General features: G+C 37.8%; 1 protein-coding gene across 2 annotated transcripts in view; it reads left to right on the top strand.

Moving 5' to 3' along the window:
• LOC129777496 (polyadenylate-binding protein 1-B-like) overlaps nt 1–26068 on the top strand; it is a 50011-nt gene extending 23943 nt beyond the window's left edge. Inside the window, exons 1-3 of one of the 2 annotated variants that reach the window (XM_055783788.1) lie at nt 856–915; nt 21572–21633; nt 25397–26068. In XM_055783788.1, coding sequence (XP_055639763.1) covers nt 904–915; nt 21572–21633; nt 25397–25883 — 561 coding nt within the window. In that variant the 5' untranslated portion in view covers nt 856–903 and the 3' untranslated portion in view covers nt 25884–26068. Of the gene's footprint in view, nt 1–855; nt 916–21571; nt 21634–25396 lie in introns of those variants that run through there. The other variant, XM_055783787.1, reaches the window with a different exon arrangement.
• Nucleotides 26069–26305: the final 237 nt, after the last annotated feature.

Raw genomic sequence — 26305 nt, 5'->3', positions numbered from 1 at the left:
ACTATTTTTTTCAACAATGAACAATGTATCTTCGATTTCAATGAATCATATCTTCTTCAAGTATTTTTGTCTTTTTTTTTACAGTTTGAGCAAGAAATTTATAAATTTTAGTTACCACCCGTTAGAAGTAGATCATAATTAAAAAAAATCAAATCCGTTACATCACTTCTAATAAACCCTGCCCGAATTATGACGGCTTCATTATAATTCATGGTATAATTTGCCATCAATCAATTTATAACTATAACCAATTGTTACGGTGACCTAAAAACTTAATTTCGTTGCACATAATCCTAAGTGTCTTCGATGAATGGAACCATCACCGACCACACTGGGTATGCTCCCTTCAAAAAAAAAAAAGCCCCCGCGCGGTTCTACTACACCTAGGAGGAAATGACAAGCACGATTTTGCATTACGGCACTACACGTTTTCCGGTGGAAACGTCAGTCGAATTCCAAATAAGATGTACGAATATGCTGCCACCGGTTTCGGTTTTTTAGGGTTAATTTCAAGTTACATCTGAGTGAGTGCGATTGTTTTATACGGAGTGATTTTACGAGTGCGGGTTGCGGCTACTTTGGCTAGCCTCTTTCGATCTTTTGCACAGAAGGAATGTGCAATGAGGATTACACTTATCAATCACCAACACGTTTGGATGCGTTGCTGATATCAACCTTTGAAACGCTTACCGCGTATCCTCCGCCGCATGCGAGTGTTTGTGCTTGCGTTGTTTTCCGATGCAGACCATGTTTGAGTAGATGCGTAATCGGACTTTGGTAGGAAGTGGCCATCGGTGGTGGTCCTTGTATAAAAATGTTTAGGACCCGAAATGTACATTCCAGTCAGTGCGTTTATCCCAGAAGTGGTACATCCTTTGCAGTATTTGGTTGGTTGAAGCGAGAATGAAGTGGAATGTAAGTGATGTTTTGATCGAATCATGGACATTGTGCTAGATATTTATTGATAGTTGGAAACATGATGATTTTGCATATTGGAATATAGACAGTGGAAGTGCATTATAAAACAAAAAAAAAAGCAAAGCAGTGGAGATATAAAAGAACAAAAATAATGTTAGTTAAATAGTTCTTCTGTAATCAAAGCACAAATAGCGAAAGTCAACTTATGAGATACGAGAGTTATTCAGCAATAGGAAAAGAGAGTGAAAATAAAGTGCTAGGACAGATATTCGGAAGAAGCCTTGTCTGAGCTTTGCTAGAGAAGCTCGAATTCCACGGTTTTGATTGTTTAAGTTTTCAACAACAATTGAAAATGACATATTGAGAGCATGCCATAATAAGAATTAAACCTCTATCTTGATTTCATGGTTGAAGTAATTAAATTTAGATTGGTGGTCACATTGTGTAATTCATCTTTTACATCTTCTTCTTTTTCTTCTTCTTATATGGCACTAACGTTCCTAGAGGAACTCCGCCGTCTCAACGTAGTATGTAATGACGCAAGTAATTTTCATTAGTACTTAGTTGAGATTTCTATGCCAAATAACACGCCATGATTGCATCCTGAGTGGCAAGCTCTAGAATACGCGTGACCACAGTGCAAGTCAGAGGAAATTTCTTTGAAGAAAAATTTCCCCGACCAGAACGGGAATCGAACCCGAACCCCCGGCATGTTAGGTTTGACGCTAACCACTCGGCCACGGGAGCACAAATCTTTTTCATCTTTTACATCTTTGTTCTATTAAGTTCAACCTCAGCGCCATTTGATCAGAAAATACACCGAGAGGGAAAACGACCGAATCCCGTCGAAGAGGGACATACTCAAACCTATGTGATCATAGATATGAGATCATAGAAATATCGGACATCTATCATTCGAGCACCTACCTGGAGAAGCTGGGAAACTCAAACCAATTTTTCTCTGTGTCAAATTTTCTCGAGAAAGTTCATTCGTCAGCACGTATAAATAACTGCGCTATGCTAATTAGACAGAACAAAAAACAGTTCTGCTTCCCGAATTAACTTGTAACCGAATGAGCAATGAATTGTTTACAACAAAGTTTTGTGTAAACGATATTGGACTGGACTTGATGACTTACCTGAAACACCATCTAAAATAGACACTAACAAAGAAAAATTATGGTTTCAGTGTGATGTCATGCTGTGATGTGGTTGTTTGTTATTCGGCACCTGGACAGTTGCACTAAGGTTTTTTTCGCCATGCTGAGAGCTCGAGAATTTTAGATTGGTGTTTCGACACCACAAATTGTGATTCGACACAACTTTGATCACAACGTCAGAAATTGTTGGAGCTAAGATGTTGTAATACAGGACGGACTCGATTATATGCAGTCTCTGATTTCTTTGCACTACATGATTTTCATATGTGTGTATGCATGCGCTGAGCGTAAACAAATGTTTTCGTATTTTTCAACTGTCAAGTTTCTACAAGACCAGTTACATTTCCCGTTGTTGTAGTTGTTTTGATCAATCAAGCTTGAAAATGCCGAAGGAAAAAGTGCTCACGGAAAGAGGAGAGAGACAAATCGATTCATTTCACCAAGAAAATGTTTGTATCAGAGAAATTGCTCGTCGAATTGGGCGACCCCATCCAGTAGAGCTCGATTATTTGGAAAATCCTCAAGGATACGGTAAGAAGGAGAGAGCTGCACGTAAATTGAAGCTCTCTGACCGGGATAGGCGGGAAATAGTTAGTACAGCTTCGAATACCTCAAAATCGTTTATGCAAATAAAGCAATATTTCAACTTCTCTACTACTCGGGTGACAATTCATCAAATTTTGGTAAAAAATCTTCTCATAAAAAGGGTTTAAAAGGTTAAAGCTCCTCATCTTACACCATCTCACATCGGAAGGCGTCCGAGTTTTGCCAAAGCTCACTCGAACCGACAGTGGGACATAGTATGTTGTGACAAAGAATGTTTCCAAAAGAATACATTTTGCTATATACCACAACAAAAAGTTCTTCAATGTATAGGATATCTTCACTGACGAAAAAAAGTTCAAGACCCACTTCATGGTTTTGAAAGTTTCTCGCGGCTTACACCGCGAAACCTGCCCAGCTTAGCTCACCTCTTTTTTTAAATATATTCTCAGGGTCGGCCACCGACCTCGGGAGGACTCTTCAACCCTTCAACTTCTCGAACGGAAACCTAAATTCGGTTTTTTCAATGCGCACTGGTTCTGGGACAGATGGATAGGTAAATCGTAGAGGGGGTTAATTTTTTATATATTATGGGTACGTTGCGGCGCCGGATGACACTGGTTGGGTCCCGTTGGTTACCTCGCTGACAAGAGAGAGAGGAGGATGTCACGTACCTTGTACCTTCCAAAATCGGTGTTGCTCACGGTGAAATCCGGATATTTGGCTTCGACCAAACGTGGTTGCGTGTTGCGTGGAATCAGCTGACACGCCTTCAATTCCACCACACACGATCTTCCGTGCTTTCCATTTCTCACCACTTACTTCTAGCTTTATGTCACTCCTTCACTACTCCTTTCGAATTAGCTTTTCTCAATTTTTTTTAACTCCGCTGTGCTTTTTCAAATCAATCGCTTTTATCCTCCTTAACGTTTTTCTTGCTTCCGTTTAGCTTCGCAGTCCAAGTCCAAGTCCCCGTCGTACACTACATCGCCTTCCTTTTCCCTTCTCTCTCTCTCTCTCTCTCTCTCTCTCTCTCGCTCTCTCTATATTTTCTCTTTCTTGATGGTCTAAACTTTCCGGATCTCTCGCTGTCACTCGATGCACAATTTTTTTATAGCAATTTTTTTACATTTAACAACAACAACAGAGCCAGAGTTAACTAAACAAAATGGACTTATACACTAAAGAAAAAACATAGAAAAGACAATTTTAAGTTTCACGCGTTATTGTGGCGTAACAGTTTCAACGGGTAATGGCGTGATTTACGGAAAAAGGAACAGTATTTTTCAACCCTGAATTTTGGTGGTGCATGGTTTGGGGGGGATTCTGTGCAACCGGAAAGCTCGAGATAGCTTTCACATCATTCAAGGATTACACACATGTTCTGGAATCTTCTTTCCTACCGTTTTTGCGTGGATATCGTCACAAAAAATCACATTCCAGCAAAACAATGCTTCTATTCATACCAGCAAGTAAACTAAGCAATGGATTAAGGACCAACAACTTAATTTTTCGAACTGGCCGACTTGAATCCTGTTCAAAATCTTAGGGGGCATTCTTGTACGCAGAATCTACACTGAGGGAAAACGGTACACCATGCCTGAAGAGCTCAAGGTCACAATTTCCGAAAAACGGAAAAATATCGAGAAATCCGTTCAGCAGAATTTGGTAAACAGTATTCCAACACGAATTTTCATGGTTATTTCGACTAATAACCATGAAAATTCGTGTGCAAGCTTGCCAATTATTGATATGTAAATCAGCCGATCGTTTTAATTTTTCATTGATAATACTTATGAATTTTGAAGTGGTCTTATAGAAACTGGACACGTGAAATTATCATATTTAAGCACAATAAATAAACAAACAACTCTTTTGAACGAAATTGACGTTAAATATACTTAATTCTAAGCATTCAACAATGTATGAATGTATCTAGTTGAAATTCTAACTGTTTGTGTTGCAACGAAATAGAATCAGGATGGTCTTATAGAAGTTGGACAGAGTGTATGTTCTCTAATAATAAATTCACGAATCTACAGAAAATAGTTGAATAGTAATAATTTTTCACCGAACTGTGATTAAATGAAAGTTGACCCAATCTCATGCCTTAGTAGGGGTGTCAATGGGTCAAAGTAATGAATATTGTTTTGTTTTATTATGTTTAGAAATCAATTTTTCTATAACATCAAGATAATTTGACCATATGTAAATGTTTTGAACAATTAAATGAGGGGCTTAGAAGGAAAGGGGTGTAAGTGATTTGATCGATTTCTCTTCATCAACTTTTTCTTTAGTTAATACCTCAACTGCAAAAACGTTCCAGTTTGAGTTTGCTATAGAATCCGATAGATGAGGTTCTGACCTATCTTCAACATTGTCAAATTCAGCTGGGAATGTGTTGGCAGCTAAGTTATGACCAAAAGAGAGAGTCGATGAAGAGAAATCGATGATGTCACTTATACACCTTTCATTTTGAGCCCCTCAAATAATTTGTAACAAAAACAGTGTTAACCCACCTAGAAGTTCGAGGGAAATGATATGATTTTTTTTTAAATTCTACCGTCGACGATGTCTTTTGCCGAGACGTTGGTTTGAGATGGGAGATATCATACTTCTTTAGTCTGTTTTTTGCGCCGCCATCAACAACTATCTTCCGTTTAGAATTGTGGAACTCCTTGAAACCGTCCTCGGTTTTTGTCTAGTGAATTTAGAACATGTGAGATGCTCTTCAGTAGCAGCTTCACAGTAATAGGATAAATGCCACATTTCTTGAATCTCGAATTCAAGTTGCTCTTCTGAATGTCTTTGAGGCTTAGCAGATTCAGCAATCCTGGAAAATCTGGCTTCTGCAAAGTTTTCGCCGAGGAAACGCTTTTCTCATTATAGTATAGAGTATAGAATATAGAGTAGGGATGGCCCGCGTTAGATTACATCCTGCGAAACGTCCCGCATTTGGCAAATGTAACGCGATATCAATATATTTCAATATTACAATTTGATCATGTTGATTTTATCAAATAGATGAACCTCAAAAACTTTGGCAGACTGTTGAATAGCGCTCCCAAAGCATCCGAAGATTAACACGTTGAGCTGGTTTCATCGCACCGACAGTGGACTTTTTATTTAGAATGTGTCAACTGGGTACGACAGCAACAAAATTGGAAAATTGATTTTTATAAAAGTCCCCTATTAACCGACGTGAGTCAGACCTTAGCTGGATCGGGGCTCAACGTATTAAATGAGCCGGAAGAATTAGTGTTTGCTGGACAGAAAGAGGCTGTGTTGATTGATGAAGTATCGTAAATGAAGTGTCGGAGGCCTTACGGAACCATGGCTGATGAATAGATGGCATGTACTCTAAGCTTTTCCTGGCTTTGGCGGTCAGCTGTCTTTCCGTTTTGGCTATGAAATTATTGGAGGAAGTCTTCCGTTTGAGGTTCCCTCAGAAAATTTTTATCGGTCGCAGCTGGGGGATGTTGGGAAGGTTGGTTGGCCAGATACTTCTTCACCGTTTGGCCGGTTGCTTCGATCTCCTGGCTTGAGAAGCGGCAAGGAGAATATATTGTAAGGATGCCTCAGGATGTCTAACCCCTTCGCTGTGGGGTGGAGCTAGTAGTATGAAAAAATCATCAAGTTGCCTACGAATCAACAGCGCTGAATCATTTTTGTTAAAATCTTAATAAAGATTTGAAGATAATTTGTTCCATTGAATTATCTTCTGTAGTTTTTTTTCCATCGCCATCCGAAATTAGTCAATTTCTTCAAAGCATGCGTCAACATTAAAATCATTGAAAAATTGAATGGAATTTTCAATCCATTTGTGCAATCTGACTTAAATGCAAGGATACATGTTAAGAATTCTACGAATAAATGAGACTTGCTTAAACTATGGCTTATGTTCACATAATATATATGCATAGCGTTTTTTTTGTGTCCCGCGTTAGACCGCTGACCATCTGGGCACTTTAATCTCAGGCGAAAAGATGCCAGTTTTTGTCATCAGCTAACTTTACAATAAATGAATATCACTGTTGATCTATTTCCTACTAAAGCACAGTGAATGCGAATTTTTACGTCGTCATCATAAATACATCGTCAAATACATTACATCGTCAAATTCATAAAAAGTATGCCAACCAATGATACTAAAGCTAAGATTAAGCTTCAAAACTTTATATATAAAGATTTTGAAGCATAATCAAGGTTTTTCCCACGTACGTATAACTCATCATCACAAGAGAACGGTTGATCAGTTTGCAGTCGTCTATATATTATTATGTTTGTCTCCACTCAAATTAGAATGATAGGATGCTTTGAAGGATATTTTAAAAAAGAAAATTAAAAAAAATGGGCAGTGAAACGTAAAATCGAAAAAAATGATTACGCATTTGTTCTACAATGATAAGTTTGTCCGATTGGAGTCAATTGGAATTAATTTTGACAACATTGATATTTATGTTTCGCCATTTTGTAAATATAAATTGATTCTCAGGTGGAAAATGAGAATGACTCGCCAAAATGTGGTTATCAAATTCGAGTGGATATTGTCCGATTTGAGCTTAGATCCCTCGTAGATCAATGTAACGATGAGAAGAATTGTTTTGTTTGGAAAATTTTGAAGGAAAAAGGAATAAAATCCGAAAAAAACTGAGCAATTTGAAACTGCTCTTGAGTTTGGTAATCTGATAGAGTTAATTGCAAATTATAGATTGATATTTATGTTCTATTATAGAATTTTAGACTTTAAAATTAATTCGTGTCTAGCAGAGACAAATGCCAATTGAAAGATTGATCAATTTATTTTCTGGAATTCAAGCCACGAGCGTTCGCTTTCTGAAAGCACGTGAATATTCAAAATATGTTTCGGACACTTTGTTCTAATATCTTGAAATACTTAATGATATAACTATCAAATTAATATCACAATTGCTTCTTCAGAGTAATCCCTTGGTTTCACTATCATTTCACATGAGAACTACATTTGAATTATAACATAATCGGCAGAAATCTTACTACTCATTATCGTTTGTGTTTGACGTTTCCTTAGCGTGAGCACGTAGAATTTACCAGTTCATCAATATTTAAATTTCTCCCGTGTTTCATCAGTTCTCATCATCGTTAACAGTTTACTGTGATTGCTTGGTAAGTGTTTCGCAGGTAACTATAAAATATAATCAAGTGTAATGTAATTTTCGTCCAAAAAATTACAAAATGAAGTGTCCGAAATTTGAATTCAATCTGTCCGAAATTTGACTTAGTGTCCGCTTCATTTGAAAAGCATTTTATTCGATGATTTTTTATGTTTTTAATCAAACAGATACCAAAGTAGAAAGCTTGAAAGTATGTTGAACTAATTTATTGAAAATATCAACCAAATAATATCTGTGCATAAAGTTTAGATCTGTTTTCTGCATCAGATGCCTGAAGCGTCCGAAATATGATTCAGAACGGTATTCATATCAAAAATCAATTTTGGGCAGGACAAAGTAAGCCGGGCTAGCTAAATGAACTTATAAATTTAATCCTTTGCGGTGGTCTTAAATTTCGACATGTATGTAGTACTGGTCGCAATTATTTTTATTTGAAGAAGCAGTGATGTATAAGATAAGATTCCTTTATTTTTGTAAACTTCTGATAAGTATTTACTAAACAATGTTTTTATGTTTATGATACGTGATATCTGTCGCATGTATCACCGAATTGATTAGTTTGTCGTCTTTCGCCTTTTATCTTTCTGTTTGAACATACAAAACAATGCTCTTTACATCTATACAGTGCCGCAATACATGGGGTTTTCCATTAATCCTTTCCCCGAGCACGGATGACAACTTTTGTTTATACTGAGTACCGTTATCTATTATTCATAGTAACACCGTTTTGGTTCGTGAATAAGTTCATAAGACATAAAAATTCGTTTAGAAAAAAGTGTGAACTGATACATTGTTGCATAAATTATAATATTAGTATGCTTCTTTGCTGTGGTGGCTGAGAGCAGACACATGACCGCAAAGAGTTAATACAGATTTCGATACAGATTTTCTGAGAAAAAACACAGATAAAACAGATTTTTTGAAACCAAAAACACATATTTTATTATGGCAACCCTGCCGGTCGCCCGCGCAGGTATCCCTAGGCGCCCGCCAGCTGGTCTAGGATAGTGTCACCTCCAAATGCAATAGAATAAATATCTCTCCACCTTATGCCGTGATCATTTTATAAGGTGTTTATGCTAACCTCAATAAAACAAATTAGTTGTAAGAGTAGATATATTAGATATTTTCTTCATTAAAGATATTTCTTCATTAAAGTTTCAGTTTTATTTTTTTTTTCAGGTTGTTAGTTCTCTAATATTAACACATCCAGGTGTTCGACCACTTGTAATGAAGTAAAAAATTGTCACATAATTTCAACAATTTGTTAAACGATCAATTGAAAATGTTGGAAACATCCGGCATATGGTTTTGAAAATCGTTAAAAATCAAATTTTCGAAGAAAACTTCGCTTTTGAAGACTGCGTTCGCGAGTTTCAATGAAGTATTGTTATTTTAATTTCGAAAGTAAATTTTAAGTAATGAAAATTAAATGTGCAGATTATTTTTTTCAAGAAACATAGTCATGAATATAACAACAGTGATGAATGAGAAATTATAAATTTCTAAAATTAAATATTGGGCCCTATTATGTAATTCTAGTTGAATAGAGTTTTGCTTGTTAGATCTGTTTTACTGTTATAGATACAGTCGGGTGAAAGCTATCGGCATAATTTTTCGAGATGTTTGGTTTGTTTGTTGCATTCCTGATGCTTTGATTTAGGAAACATTGCGGTAAAGTTTCAAAATATGCAATTCGTCGACGCTCGAGAAAGAACTCTATTTGAGAAGATTTCATTGATCTACAAAACAATGGTGATAGTTATTGGGACCGAATTGATCGTTCGATCGAATTTACATAATAGGGAGTAACATTTCCGATAGATAGTTCCCATACTTCGAGTTAATTGATGAATTGGTCTCACGGATCGAGAATCAATAATTTTCATTTAATTAGAAAAAATGATTCGCCTCCAATTGGACATCCAGCTAATTGGGCAGACCTGTAATGCAACACGAATTGGATATTTTGATATGATTCTCTAATTGGATGTTTTGCTAAACCTTTGTGCATGTTTCCACAACATGATACATTTCTAGGAGTGCTTTCAACCATATGTATTCAGCACACTTTTCTAGTGATCTAACAAATTTTCGATGGTTTTCCTGTTTTTAATCATTTGTGTTGTGTTTGTTGATAAGTCCAATTACAGGTCACAGTCACCTCTAATGCAACACTGAGTGGTGTCTCGGTATGACCCATTAGAGGTAAATCACTGTATCTTTTATTGCTTCAAATAAAAACAAATAATGTCTAGGAATAGCATCAGCAAAACAACAAAAGCAAATAGCAATAATAGCAATACACGATTTATGATTTTGCGCGAGTACAGAAGGGTTCAAACTAGGACTGGGCGATCTTTAGCGAAAGATCGATCTTACGGATCAATTTTCTAAACGGCGTAGGATTCGATTCACTGATTGAATCGTTACCAGAGAATCGATCTTTGAGAATTGAATGCTTTTTTTCAATTTATTTACTTATTCTATATGAGTGTAGTTTGTTTTTCTTTAAACATGTAATAAACATTTCACATTTATATTCAAACATCGAAGGAATTTTATTTTGATTCTCAACATGAATGTCACGAAAAAAAAACTTGAAAGCCCACACAAATTGTGTTTTCCAGAGCATTTATCGCGTACCGTTATGGAATCATCTGATAAAATAAATTGATTGAAAATTATTATTAGAAATGCAACAACTGAAATTCATCTAGAACTCCACTGACAATAATCCTATTAAAATCCAACCATGCCATACGTCTGGAATTTAGTCGAAATCTTGATAGTAGTCTCATTTCTAGAAAAGAACGCTTCAGCTGGACCTGATGTCACCATCCAATTTCGTCACAATTTTCACTGTCAACCGAGTGGATGGGGTGGTGTAAATATAACTTGTATCCACTTGTTTTGTAATGATCACACATACAAAAATGCTTACAAACTGCTGCTTGTCAGGTGGTTTTTGATGAGATTAATCGTTAGAGCAAATGCGGAGCAAATTTTGTGAGAATATGCCAAAAATGTGGATGAGTTTGAGTATATTTAAAAAAGCTTCGGCTTCACCATTTCCTAATAAAATTTACACTCATATAGAAGAAGTAAATAATTTCCTATCCTCAGACTCGAACGGTCAAAATCAATGTTCATTAAAAAACATACTTTCAAAAAGATTTCTACGATCAAAATTATCGAAAAGATCGATTTTCGCCATTTTTTGCAATACAAAGGATCGATCCGAAAAACCGGAAATCGGAGAGGAAAAGATCGATCTTCTGAATATCGATGCATGATCGCCCACTTCTAGTTCAAACTTTGTTTTATTGTCTAGTGCTAAATTAATTTTCTAATTACTTTTTGATACACAGCGCGGACTCGACTATATAAAGTTTTCACTGTACTGCCGTTCTACGCATAGTTGTCCCATGTTCCAAAATCAGCAACTGAGAAAAACGCATTCAAAGTTTTCTAGCATATTTGTCTACCAGAAGCTTCAGACATTTCGGTTTAGCAATACACTGGGTTTTTTATAAGCAGAGAACTATTGTTTAATGAAATATGAAAAGATCCCCTCATTTGAATCCATCAATCTTGATTACAGGCTTAAAAATTCATGGTGGGACAGTTATGCCTAGAATATCAACATGGGACAATTGAACTTGATGTTGATTTTTGAAATACTGGGAACAAGCAATAAGTTTGTGTTTTTCCAAAAGATTATGCATAAAACATCGTTTTATGAATAAGGGAGTAATCTGCAATACTTTGCAGAATATAAATCTCGTTGTTATTAGGCATTCGTTACGTGTTCTGTTAAACTTTTTGACGTAGGACTACGTCTTTCATTTCTATACCGGGGTGTAAAACCAAAGTTTCGAGAACGAAAGCGTTACGCTGGAGACCGAGATTTTGAGCGTTAATAGCTCTTAAACAACTGAACGAAATGGTATGATAAACACTTCATTTGAAAGATAAAATGTCTACGCGTCATATACTTGTTACTTTTTCATCCAAAAACTTGTTTCAATAGTCTTAAAATTGCTTTCAAAACAGGCTATTGAAATCAAAAATCGGTATATAAGCGAGCGGCGCTCGTAAACCCACTCAGTTATGATTGAACAGTGATTGGAGCATGTTGTCGCTGTTGTTGTGAAGCTAATTTCGTTTATCATGAATGCGCTGATGAACGGTGTCACCAAGAGCCTGTTTGTGCACCTAAGGCCAAAAGGGAATCCATCAGGAGGAGAGTGATGCCACGGTTCCGCTTGAAACATCGGAGCAGCCGCCACACACACACACACACATACACGCGCGGAATTCTCGTTGCTATCATCGTTGCTGAAAAATAATCTGCCAGTTCCCCTGGGAATTGAAAAATACATTCATGCGAAATAGTTTATTTTAATGTTTTCTATCCATATAACACTGCAACCAAATACATTTGGTTTTGTTATTTTTCAATCAATCGCAATTAACAGGAAAGCTTCTGAATATTTTTTTCCCCATCAGTGGAAATTTTCGTATCCAATATTGGATGCATAACACGAAAAACGGAAAATGTTTCACATCGCGAAAATCAAGTCATTTTCGAGCGATTATTTGCTTTCTACTCATATAATGCTTCGACCAAATACATTTCGTTTTGGATTTTTTCAATCAAGTGCGATCAACGTAAGACCACGTCTTTCGGCAATTTATTAGAGGTGCAATGAATCTTTAGGAATTCCCGCTCTACGCCCACTGGCAAACAATGTTTACTCAACAATTTCTCAAACGAGAAATGGGTGTTGTGAGAAAGGATTAGCGAACGCGAAAACGACAAACGGGAGAAAGATACGTTTGGAGGTTGAAGGAAATTGGCAGAAAACTTCTTCATTCTATCATTCAAATAATGTTATTCATAGCACATCGTTTTGCCAGAAAGAGATTATTAATGCTCAAAGGAGGAATCGAGTCCTCCGAGGAAATTACCCAGCGCAAATTAGAGTCGACTATCGATTGCGGCATTCGTACACAAATAATTTTATAATGCAGTTTCACCAAAGTGATTTCTTCGGATATATTCACTACATCATGTCATGTATTTCATATTCTTCATAAGGAAATCCATATCCATGGCACCTATCGGTAACGAATTATTATCGAAACCACGATTTTCGCTAAATGCTCCTTTCAGTTCGGCCTGTAAAAAACTTTTCTGTACTCTAATCCATCAAATTTGGAGCCCTGAAAAGGGCCGTTGATTATATGCTAAGCTAATATAGCACGCTCTCCTCGGATACGATGGGCCAGCTGGATGTCCTTGGGCATGATGTGACGCGTTTTGCATGGATAGCACACAAATTGGTATCTTCTACAAAACCGACTTGCGCTTCCAAAGTTCCGCGGTTATGACGCTGCAGGAGGCTTATAAGTCCTGAGCAATTCCACGAACCAAATGCTGCAAAGGTAGCTTGCGGATCAGCAATTCGGTCGATATCTGATAGCGACGATTTTCATGCGAAGTTCACGGTCGATAGCGATGTGGCTTCTCCACCTATCCTGCTACTGGTGCGCTTATCCGAGCTGACTTCGTGTGCCTTACCACCGAATGACTAACGAGCTGTCTGCGAAAGACTAACGAGCTCGAGTCTAGTGATCCCCGATTTTTGAAATTAATCGTTCATCCACTAATCGAATACTTATCAGCAGTTTATTATTCGATACGATTAATTGCTCCAAATAATCGATTAATCGATTAATCGTCATACTGAGAGAAGTAATTAGTTAGACTAATATATCTCATTTGTTAGAAAGCCATCTGGAATCAAAAAAGTGTTCATTCCGCCTGAAAATTAATTATTATCTTTTACGAACCCCTAAACCCGTGAACGAAGGTCATTTCGCATCGACGGCTTGAGCTTCTTTTAGGAGTTTAGGAGAGCGTCAAAGATAATGATTGATTTTCAGAATAAAACTGCTGCGGCCGTACGGTTTTTTTGCTCTGGGTTTGGATCGATTAATCGACGTAAATTATTCGTTCGCTTCGATTATTGGTTGTGCAGTATTCGTTCGATTAATAATCGATTTCTATAGGAAGTATTCGATTAATCGATTAATCGAACGATTATCGGGGATCACTACTCGAGTCCTCACGGTGCGAGAGTAGAGTAAGAAATGAATGAAAGCAAAGGAAGCGTCATTTTTTAAACCATAAAAGTATAGAATCTAAATCCCACCCTTATTATATTCGTGAGTATACAGTAAGCTTATACAATAAAGAGGGTGGGGTTTACATTCGATTCTTTTATGTTTTATAAAATGACACTTCCCTTGCTTTCGTTCATTTCTTACTCTACTCTCGCACCGTGAGGACTCGTTTCATCGGGACTAAGCAGACAGCTCGTTAGTCTTTCGGTGGTAAGGCACCACGAAAGCAGCTCGGATAAGCGCATCAGCCGCAGGAAGCGTGAAGAAGCCACATCGCTATCGACCGGGAACTTCGCATGAAATTCGTCGCTATCAGAAGTCGACCGAATTGCTGATCCGCAAGCTACCTTTGCAGCATTTGGTTCGTGGAATTGCTCAGGACTTATAAGCCTCCTGCAGCGTCATAACCGCGGAACTTTGGAAGCGCAAGTCGGTTTTGTAGAAGATACCAATTTGTGTGCTATCCATGCAAAACGCGTCACATCATGCCCAAGGACATCCAGCTGGCCCATCGTATCCGAGGAGAGCGTGCTATATTAGCTTAGCATATAATCAACAGCCCTTTTCAGGGCTCCAAATTTGATGGATTAGAGTGCAGAAAAGTTTTTTACAAGCCGAACTGAAAGGAGCATTTAGCGAAAATCGTGGTGTCGATGATAATTCGATACCGATAGGTGCCATGGATATGGATTTTATAATGAAAAATATGAAATATATGACATGATGTAGTGAATATATCCCCATATCGAAGAAATCACTTTGATGAAACTGTTTACCGTTTGTCGTTTTTAATTGTTGGGAAAGGGCATTATTTCTGCTGACTGAATTCCAAGAAAAAATCCATTCCTTTTTTAAGCGTGATTCATTCTGCTTCGGATCAACGGAACAGTATGATAATCATTTCATACAAAAGATAAAATGTCCAAGAGTTATATGATTTCTATTTATTGAGTCGAAAATTTGTTTCAATAGCTTAATGATAGCTTCGAAAACAGGTTATTGAAATCATTCGTATCCGTATGTTAGCGCGCCCACTTGGAAACCCATTAATCTTATTGGAATGTGAGATGGGGAAGCTCATACTTACGTCTATGCATTATGCTGTACACTACAGACTTTTTTTCTCCGTACTGATTAATAAGCCGACCGAACTATCGGTCGACAAGTCAGTCTGCAGTATGCGGGGACTCTTAATTTCGTTTTTGCAGGCCGAACCGAAAAAATTTCAGTCGAGTTAACTCTTTTTTACAGTAATGCTTTTGAATCCGGACACTTTGCATTACATTCAATATCATACCACAGCCATAACATTTTTTTCATGTTGAATTTATGCGATTAATAGTGGCTAATATAGTTACTGATAGTTTCTTGATAGTTACTTATCAATCGCATTAATTCAACATGCAGAAAATGTTGTGGCTGCGGTATGGTATTAAATGTAACGCAAAGTGTCCGGATTCAAATACATTACTGTATACTTACTTCGATGTTATTCGTTTCTCTCTCAGTGTAAGCAACGAATATAATAAGGGTGGGGTTTAGATTCTATACTTTTATGGTTTATAAAATGACGCTTCCTTTGCTTTCGTTCATTTTAGAGATGGGCAAAACAGTTCACTTTGATGAACGGTTCACTCACTAACCGTTCATCTAAGTGAATCAGTTCTTTTGAACCGTTCTTTCGCTCTTTCGTTCAGCGATATTAAGAACAACATAGAATGTTAGCTGGAACCCAACATCATTAGACAGCAGCATCAATATTGATATCGTTGGATTGGATAGTGTATGTATGGGATTTATATTTTTGAAATTTAGTGGGGAAAGATAAGCTGCTTCATTAAAAGTCGCAAACTGTATGTGAAAATATGTTTATCGCTCGACAAAAGTTTATGTAATAATTTGATGCTCACAAAATATGTGCAATTTTTCATATTCTCTTTTTGGACAACACACAGGTTCACGCAATTGGCCAAACAATGAATTGAAAGCAACGAAAAAACTTTTTTCTCAACATACCCTCACTATAAAATTGTATTTTACTTATTCCATGAATCGCCCCAGCTTCCCCCAGATTTTTTTCTGATAAATAGAAAGTATATGATATGTATATGAAGTTTTGCTTTTAAAACTACGAGAATCTAATTTAATTTTTAACCCAAAATTGAAAATACATTAACAAAATAAACCCTGGGTTACACGCATTTTGCTCATAAATGACAAATCGTTTTATTTTCCTTACAAGCGTTCTCGTTATATTTATCCATTCCGCCCAGCGCAAATCAGTTCAGCTGCACTCGTTCGTTCGTAAACAATTTGTCCGCAAACACTTCGTTCTCAAACAGTTCGTTCCCAAACAGTTCACTCTCAATCAGTTCTTTCCCATACAGTTCACTCGCAAACAGTTCGTTCACAAACAGTTCACTCTCCAACAGTTCACTCCCAAACAGTTCACTCGCAAACCATTCTTACGGAATCAGTTCGTTCACAAACCGTTCGCTCGCAATCAGTTCGTGGGGAGAACTATCGTTCTTTGAAAAAGAACGACCGCTCGTTCACTCTTTTCGGCGAACTAGTTCTTTCGTACCGTTCGTGAACGGTTTGCCCATCTCTAGTTCATTTCTTACTCTACTCTCGCACCGTGACGACTCGTTTGTTTGGGACCAAGCAGATAGATAGTTAGTCTTTCAGTGGTAAGACACACGAAAGCAGCTCGGATAAGCGCACCAGCCGCAGGATAGGTGAAGAAGCCACATCGCTATCGACCGGGAACTTTGCGTGAAATTCATCGCTATCGGAAGTCGACCGAATTGCTGATCCGCAAGTTACCTTTGCAGCTTTTGGATCGTGGAATTGCTCAGGACTTCAAAACCGACTTGCGCTTCCAAAGTTCCGCGGTTATGACGCTGCAGGAGGCTTATTCGAAGATACAAATTTGTGTGCTATCCACGCAAAACGCGTCACATCATGCCCAAGGACATTCAGCTGGCCCATCGAATCCAAGGAGAGGGTGCTATATTAGCTTAGCATATAATCATCGGCCCTTTTCAGGGCTCCAAATTTGATGGATTAGAGTTTAGAAAAGTTTTTTGCAGGCCAAACTGAAACGAGAATTTTCGTTTGGATGCCATACAGCATCGAGAAAATTCCGGAAAGATCTAATCGTTGCTGAAAAATAATCTGCCAGTTCCCTGGGAATTGAAGAATACATCCATGCGAAAGAGTTTATTTTAATGTTTTCTAATTATATGGCGAACACAGCGACCAAATACATTTGATTTCGTAATTTTTCAATCAAGTGTAATTAGCTGGAAAGCTTCTGAAGATTATTCTTTCCCATCAGTAGGATATTTTCGTATCCAATATTGGATGCATAACATGAAAAACGGAAAATGTTTCGTATCGCGAAAATTATATAATTTTCAATCGATTATTGCTCAGTCGCCGAAATTATCATACTCAGAGAGTTCAATCTCCTCTAGTTTGCCTTCCAAATTGCCATCGTAAACCACACCTTCTCTCGATTCAATCACGCACGAAAAGCATACTGAAATGATATTCTGGTGGTGAAACCGATTCATTTTTCGTGAGGCGTCGTGTACAAATTACGTAACGCGATAAGGGGGGAGGGGGTAGCCACACACACACATACACGCGCGCAACTCTTTTCGTTTGCTGGTTATCGAGAGGAAACCTGGAAAAAATTATCGTTGCTGAAAAATAATCTGCCAGTTCCCCTTGGAATTGAAAATTACATTCAAGTGAGTTTATTTTAATGTTTTCTATCCATATAATACTGCGACCACATACGTTTGGTTTTGTGATTTGTCAATCAAGTGCAGTTAGCAGGAAAGCTTCTGAAGATTATTCTTCAGAACAAGGTTTTTTGTATCCAATATTGGATGCATAAAACCTTGAGTCTCCAACGTAACACTCTCGTTTTTGAAGTCACCCAAATATTTATTTATTCATTCATTCAGGATGAATTTAGATTCAACTTCAAACAAATGATCTCTATATCAACGATAGTCCTACGTCACCCTTGCGGTTATACCATAGATATAACCCACTTCCTGTTTTTTTTATTTGTTTGAGAATTGGTTCGTTTTCCCAAATCAAAAAAGAGTACATTAGCCCTGCTGAAATCGTGACATAAAATTATTGTACTCGAACCAATTTATTCGATGTGAATCTACAAAAAATATATGGTGGGACAGTTATGAATAGAGTATCAACATGGGACAGTTGAGCTTGATGTTGTTTTTTTTAAAAGCTGGGAACAAACTATAACTTTTTTTGTGTTTTCCGGAAGACTAGGCATAAAAATATCGTTTTATGATGAAAAGTGAAAATTGTCAAAAAGTAACATGGGACAACCATGCGTAGAACGGCAGGGGTATATAATCGAATCCTGTATATAATCGAGTCAAAAAACAATAATTTTTTTATTCGTTTTTTCATGCATATATTTTTCGTTTAATAAAAATAAAAGAAGAATTTAATTTTTGATTCATCCCCTCAAAGTCAGAAAACACCTTCCTCATATGAAACAAATATTTTTTCCAGAATCTCTCAGAAGGATCACATTTGATCATATTGATGAAAAAATCATATTTGATGAAAAAATCCTTCTACACACATGTTCGGATTTCGAAAATGACAGAGTTATTGAACTTTTTTTTTTGGGTTTCGGACTGTGTTGCCTCAAACTGGATCTACACTAAAATGTACGCTGAGTAAGCGAATGCTGTTGCCTTCATTTGAAAGATAAGAAAATTTAGTACAGGATATAGTAGTGGAACATCTAAGTAAGTAATTTTAAATAACTGTTTTGGAGTTGAAAATTTTCAAAGTTAGTAATTTTTAATGTGTGATTATTAATTTTACCCCAAAAATTCATATTGAACTTGATTGTTTCTATCAATCAAATTGAAGTTCTCAGACCACTCTACAATTTGTTCTTTGACACCCAACTACCTTTCTTAATTTCGCTGCAATATCGATAAAAACAATTCCTGGTGAAAAGTAAAATGTTCAAAAATCACGATTTTTACCCCGCTGTACATATAATAGCCACATAAATTCCATCTTAACGTGCAAAGGTTACATTTTTTCTTGAAACAAGTCATATTTGAAACGATTTTTTTTTGACGTAGGACTAAGTCTAACCTTTCAATATAGGGGCCCATTTCAATATTTCGGTGTGAAAAAGTGTTTAGTTTTTGAACGCTAATACCTCCTCAATTAATGAATGGATTTTGGTTCCAAATATACACATTGATAGAAAATATCCTCAGCAATTGTTTATATGCTACACATTACGGGTTTTCAGCTCATATAAAGTTCAAATTGATGAAAAATTGGAATAAAGAATTCCCTATTTTCCCATACATTTTGTTTGCGCTCCCGCAGCAAACAGCTATTCATTACAAGCAACCGGGCGAACCGTATGCACAAGGCGAAGGAGGGAGACAAAAAAGAGATTATAAATAAATATAGGCGGTCGCTACAACGTTAACCATATGGCTATATAAAGTGAGCGATGGTGGGGCTTGGCCACATTATATCATCGGACGCCAAGCAGGAAAGACGCTATCTTGAAATTGATTTTCAGCATAAGAGATTGCTGCATTTGCCGAGGATGTATGCGGTGCGATACCGCAAGAGTGAGAGACAGGAGTTTCAATGGGATGTGGAGCAGGAGAGACAGGAGTTTCAATGGGATGTGGAGCAGGAGAGCAATCGAAGTGTGTTAAAAGCGGTGGAAGCGTCGCGCCGGGTGAATGAGTGGCTAATCGTGCTCGATTTGATAGAATGCTGGAGTTTTTAAACGGTTTTATTTAGCTGGGACATACAGGGGGTTCTACCATTATCTGCTAGCGGATGAACCGCGGAATCGGGTTCCATAGTAATTCTATGAACCAACCCTAAATTTGACAAAGAGTGGTAGGTTTTTGTTCTTCTGTTTTGGTCATGACTTTCACATTATTTGACTACTGGTGTACACGACCTTACAGATGGATAGTTCAATGATTCCTGTATTGATAAAACATTGTTTTCATACTGAAATATCTGTTTTTTTGTGTTTGCACCTCATATTTAGTCATTTGTTGTGTTATTCGCGATTTTCGTGATCCGCGGTGGGCTAGCCCGACTATTCCGCGGATAATCGGGGTTCCACTGTATTTGTATGTTTGTATGTAACATGTTTGTCTATGGCGCTGTACCACATTAATTGAAATTTGACCCCTTTCCTGTTGACCGTTTGATCTGAAATTTGGAACACACCTTTATCTCTGCAGTCATTATAAAACTGCATATTTCATGATATGGAAAATCCAAGATGGCGACCGCTACAAAATGGCTGATGGCTTTGCCCCATCAATATGGGTATCAAATGAAAGGGATTGACTAGTAGATCACAGTTATTTATGAAAAATACAAATCCAAAATGGCCGCCATCACAAAATGGCGGATTACATATTATATATGGGTATCAAATGAAGGACTTGACTAGTAGAACACAGTTATTCATGAGGAGTGCAAAGCCCAATTATATCACGATACCAGACGGTAAATTCCTATTACGATATGCCCTCAAGTATGTGTTCGTTGTCGGCTGAACAATAACCCCTGCAACATTTGCACCGCACGACATTTGCACGACAAATTTTGATTTTTTCGTATTTGAATCTAAACGTTTGAGTGTTTGCTGAGTGCTGAGGTTTTATTTTATCCTTTGATTTTTTTTTCTGTAATTTTGTACATGAAAAGCTGATCATTATGGGATCTGTGCTCCATGATATTCGAATATTGGACACCCCTTGGTGTAGTCCTACGTCTCTCCGGTTATGTCCCCGACATTACCCACCCGTCTTTTCCAAACTGTATATAATCGAGTCCAAAATTGTATATGATTGAATCACATATAATCGAGTCCGACCTGTAGTCAACGTTGGTAGACCGCAGCCTAACATTTGAACAATTAGTCGCCCGTAATGCCCAAAAGTTTGGCCACCACTGGTATATATCATTCACCCAGAATGTCAGATGTTTTCACAACCACTGCAGTCAAATTTCGGAAGCAGAGCTATCCTCGGACGACCTGCAGACACCTTTGCAGATCTATTATTTCTTTTCTCGTTGGAAAATTTTTCTCACGATCTACCTATCCTAGACACTCCTACCGCAACTTTTTCGTGTGTGACAAATCGTGAATACGCTGCCACTTCAGCTACTTTCATGCGATTTCCATACTAAGAGAATCGAGATCTCTTATTGAAGATCTAATGTGATATTTGTTGTGGCACACATCCATACAACATATCACAAGAATAAACATATTATTCGCACAGGTTAATGGGGTATTTTATAATGTCAAAACAATACTACGCAAATGGTTTTAGAGAGTAATATCTCATATAGGACGTGTTTTATTCTAGGTCGTTCTTGCAATTCACTAATTAATACAAGAATGTCAAGTGTAGTTTATCATTCTGTATCTCTTTGAAATCAAACTAATTTGTTATCAATGCATTGTACGGAAAGAGTAGACAAGATCATATAATTATTATAATTACTTATTATTTTTCTACTATTTCTTTTCAGATCATTATAATGACCGTGACACTGTCACTTCTTAATGCAGTTCAAGCGGGTGACTTAGAAAGGTAATATTTTATTTTTTATAACATTATATGTGTTCGCCTGTACCTAGATGCAAACCGTCGCGTTAATCCATGTTCTTGTTCGTCTCACGTTGTATCGAGTAAACAACACATGCCAAAACAATAAATAGCAACTCGTCGTAACTCGTTTCGATTCAATTTTCAATGCTAAAATACTGCGTGACTGAAACTGCCCGACGCAGATGCATTAGCCACAGCTATTTAGAACATAACTAAACAGGCGTGTATGCCAATCCCGCTGGTGATCTGCTCTGGATTGGTAGCGGAAATATTGAAACTTGTAAACACATCCTACCGAACTGTGTCTGGCCGAATCGATTAGCTCGTGCGATCAGCGTGGGTGTTGAAAATCGGATTGTGTTTTTTTTCGGTGCGCTATTAAAGCCGTGAAAATTTGACCATTCGATCGCGTAGAATCCAGCTGTTGCTCGAGTGAGTCATAAATAGATGTTCATTATTAGACTCAACGAGTTTTCACTTTCTCAAGGAATGACCATTAAATTTCAGGAGGGGATCTTTATTTGACATTCGATTATTTTTTTATGTTTTTGGCAGACCATTTTTCGCTATTAGCGTATCGAGAATAAAAGTGAAGTCAAACCTATTAGAGGACGCAGCGTTTACGTGTATGCTTCCACTCTGTTAAATTGAATAAGTCTATGCAAACTAATTTTGCATGCAGATCATCGAATCAATGTTTCTGCTTCCTCATTCACTGCTTGAGTGTGATGTCTAGCGGAAATTACATAAGTTTCTTCTTTTTTTTTCGTTTGTCTTTTCGCTAAGCCTGTTTCGTTGGTTGAGGCAAGTGTGTTTATTTTGTTATTACAGTTCAGGTCTTCAATACGATGGCTATATGATGCGTCCAACGTAATGTTGAGAGGACATCTGTCTTGTATTGTTGGAACCATATTTTTACGTTAATGTTTGCTGCAAACGTGAAAACTTACTCTATTTAATTTATATAATCAAATTTATATAATTAAATAAAAATACGTACGTTGAGCCCCGATTTTTTCTTGCTGCGCTTTCCATTCAGCCCGCATCAAGGCCGTTGGCACAATATCAATGTCGGTCCCATCTCCCAAAAGATACTTATTGTATAAATAGAAAATAATCAGAAATTCGTCTAGAAAGGAGTCACTTTTTGTAATAAATTCTAAAACAAGTAATATATATTTTTATTTTGTTATTTTGTAACTGTCATCCCAAGTCAGTCAGGCCATTCCTACCAAAAAGTTCAATGTCGGCCGCTAGGGACCGACGCGGGACTCAACGTGTTAATTACCTAAAAGATCCACTCGATCATGATGGACACATACGGACTTTTTTGTAAGCTGTGGGAGAACAATAATTACTATGTATGGCCCCGATCCCCTTGTGTGCAAAGAAACTCAGCAACAATTTCATCAACGTGACACGTGACAGGATTATCTAGATCAAAGATTCGCACTATTGATTCAAGAAAAAATAGAGCAGATAATTTGACCAACTGCTAGCTAGGTTCGAGAATTTTCTATAAGCTGTACATCATATTTGACTTCCGAGAGAAGCCAGTATAAAGGGTGTGTCACATCAAATTGCATCACGGAAAAAACGCTGTAGAAATTTAATTTTTAGGAATTATATCTTCAGCTTTCGCTTATAATCAGATAAGAGTGTATAGATCACGTTGGCCATGCTTCACTGTCAATTTTTCGTTAATTTGGAAAAATGTCGTCGAATGAAAAAGAGCGTCGTGAATTAATCCTGTGCACTCATTTCGAGAATCCGGAGTTGTCACATCGGGACATCGGTAAGATGCTGGGAATCGTCCAATCCACGTTCAGCAGAGTACTAAAACGATACTTCTAGAACCTAACCATCGACCGGAAGGTGAAGAACGGCAAAAATGGATGCTCCGTCAGTGAAAAAGATCACAAGCGCGTAGTTAAGCAGTTTAGACATGATCCGAGAAGTTCGGTCCGGGACGTCGCCAATAAGCTGAATTTGTCAAGTTCTCTCGTCCAGCGGACCAAGCAGCGAGAGGACCTGCGTACATACAAGGTTCAGAAGGCTCCTAACCGCGACGAAAGGCAAAACATGGTGGGGAAGACGCGAGCCCGGAAGCTGTACACCGAAATGCTGACGAAGCCGCATTGCCTGGTAATGGACGACGAAACCTACGTCAAAGCGGACTTTCGTCAGCTGCCGGACCTGTTGTTCTTCTCCGCAGAGGACAAATTCAGCGTTCCGGAGGAGATTCGCAAGCAGAAACTATCCAAGTTTGCCAAAAAGTACATGGTGTGGCTAGCGATCTGCTCTTGCGGAAAGCGGAGCGCCCCCTTCGTGATGACCGGCACTGTAAACGGGCAGGTTTACCTTAAGGAGTGCCTACAGAAGCGCTTACTATCACTATTGAAGCAGCACGAGGGCCCGACCATCTTCTGGCCGGATCTCGCTTCGCGCCATTATTCAAAGGACGTGTTGGAGTGGTACGAAGCCAACGGGGTCACCTTCGTGCCAAAGGAAATGAACCCGCCCAATGCGCCGGAGCTTCGCCCAATAGAGAAATATTGGGCGATTATGAAGCAGGCCCTCCGGAAGAACCCAAAAGTTGTGAAATCGGAGGCGGACTTCAAGAGAAAATGGATTTCTGTTAAAAAAAAAACTACAACCTGACGTTGTACAGAACCTTATGGACGGGGTAAAGAGGAAGGTGCGAGCATACGGGCTTGGGCTCGAAGTATGAATAAAAAGAAAATGCCAAAAGTTGTTTAATAGTTTTTATTTTACTGTCTAAAATTTTCAAAAGGATCCGGTCTACTGGGCGAATTTCTACAGCGTTTTTTCCGTGATGCAATTTGATGTGACACACCCTTTATTCACATTTTACCTAAACATGAGTTGTTAGTTTGCAATTTTTTGATTTGTAAAGCTTTCTATGTCTTATTACTCGTAATAAGGCATGACAGAGTGATACAACTTACAGCAAGTTGCGAGATTTTAAAATATCGATTCCAAATATGGCTGCGGCAAAAATATGTTAACGCTGTGATTACTCAAACTCGATCTATAACTCGAACTACATTTAACCAAATATTTACCGAGAATTTGTAATTTTAAATCGTCCCGTTAAAATTATTCAAATTTTTGTATTTTTCCTTACTTTGTACTGAAATCAGTGGTCTTAATGTTAACTTTTATTTGCTCGGTGGTTTTTATATGAAGTTGTTTATTCCTTCTATTTTGAAGGCGAGAATATAAATTTATTTGATAAACAAAGCATTTTCTTTAAAACCGCAAATTTCTGGTACACATTTGACGGAATGTATAAGGATAAAGGCTTCCGTAGGAGTAGTGCTCCCTTGGCCGAGTAGTTAGCGTCATAACTAACATGCCGGGTGTTCGGGTTCGATTCCCGTTCTGGTCGGGGGAATTTTTCGTCAAAGAAATTTCCTCCGACTTGCACTGTGATCACGCGTATTCTAGAGCTTGCCACTCAGAATGCATTCAAGGCGTGTTATTTGGCATAGAAATCTCAACTAAGTACTAATAAAAATGACGCAAGTAATACTACGTTGAGACGGCGAAGTTCCTCTAGGAACGTTAGTGCCATTGAAGAAGAAGAAGAAGGAGTAGTCTAAATTTTTGATAACACGTTGCGGAATTTTATAGTTATTAGCTTAGTCTTTAGTAAATTTGTCGTTTTGGCACTGTAAAATTTGAATTAACATGCAATATCTTTCCGGTTCTTTAATTACAGTTATACAGCCGCAACTACGCATCACGATCTTCATCACGACCTCAATCACGATCTCTCGCATGATCTTCATCACGACCTGCACCAAGACCTACATCACCACGACTTGCAGCACACTGTTTTGGACCACCACAACCTGCATCCTCATGTTCTACACACTGAAGCTTCCCACCATCACCATGCCGATCTTCACATCGATACCCCTCATCATCATCATCACCACACTGACCACCTTCACACCGAGTTACATCATCACGACCTGATACATCAGCACGGTAATCATCTGCATCACTCGCATCGTGACGTGGTAGTGTCAACGCCGAATGCTTCCGGTTTTTGGAAGAAAAGCTTTGTTTGGAAACCGCGCTGGGTGAAGTCGTGGCAGGAGAAGAAAGTTTACGTCGGAGTGTGGAAACGTGTCTGGGGCCCAGTGCAGGTCACCGAGTGGGTGCCAATTCCAAAACCACCACCGGGATGGGCTAAACATTGAATGTCAAGCGAACGATTCGTGCCCTCTTATGCATCCGTATTAAAAATGTGTATGTCTAAATACTTGCTTGTATCTTGCTTAGAATATTTAGTTATAAGTGTGATTGTTATATGATATTTATATATGTGAAATGTACAAAGAATATATACTTAGTAAAGAAGAATGTTGTGAAAAATGATTGTTTAATGTTATGGAAAAATACTCATACAAGGATAAGATGAAAAGAGAATATTTGTTTGACGGAAAAGAAATTCCATATCACACTTTCTGGTAGATTGCGATATCTCACAAAGTTATGATCAAACAATTTCAAATTTATGCTCAATCGAAAGGTGACATTTCGTATTAAGAATATTATGATGCTCTTATTTGGTCCGTTCAGTGGTTATAGGGCAGGGATGGGCATTACGGACGACTAATTG

The sequence above is a fragment of the Toxorhynchites rutilus genome, chromosome 3 (assembly GCF_029784135.1).
Source record: "Toxorhynchites rutilus septentrionalis strain SRP chromosome 3, ASM2978413v1, whole genome shotgun sequence".
NCBI classification, from domain to species: domain Eukaryota; kingdom Metazoa; phylum Arthropoda; class Insecta; order Diptera; family Culicidae; genus Toxorhynchites; species Toxorhynchites rutilus.
This window is presented reverse-complemented; position numbering and strand designations above follow the sequence as displayed.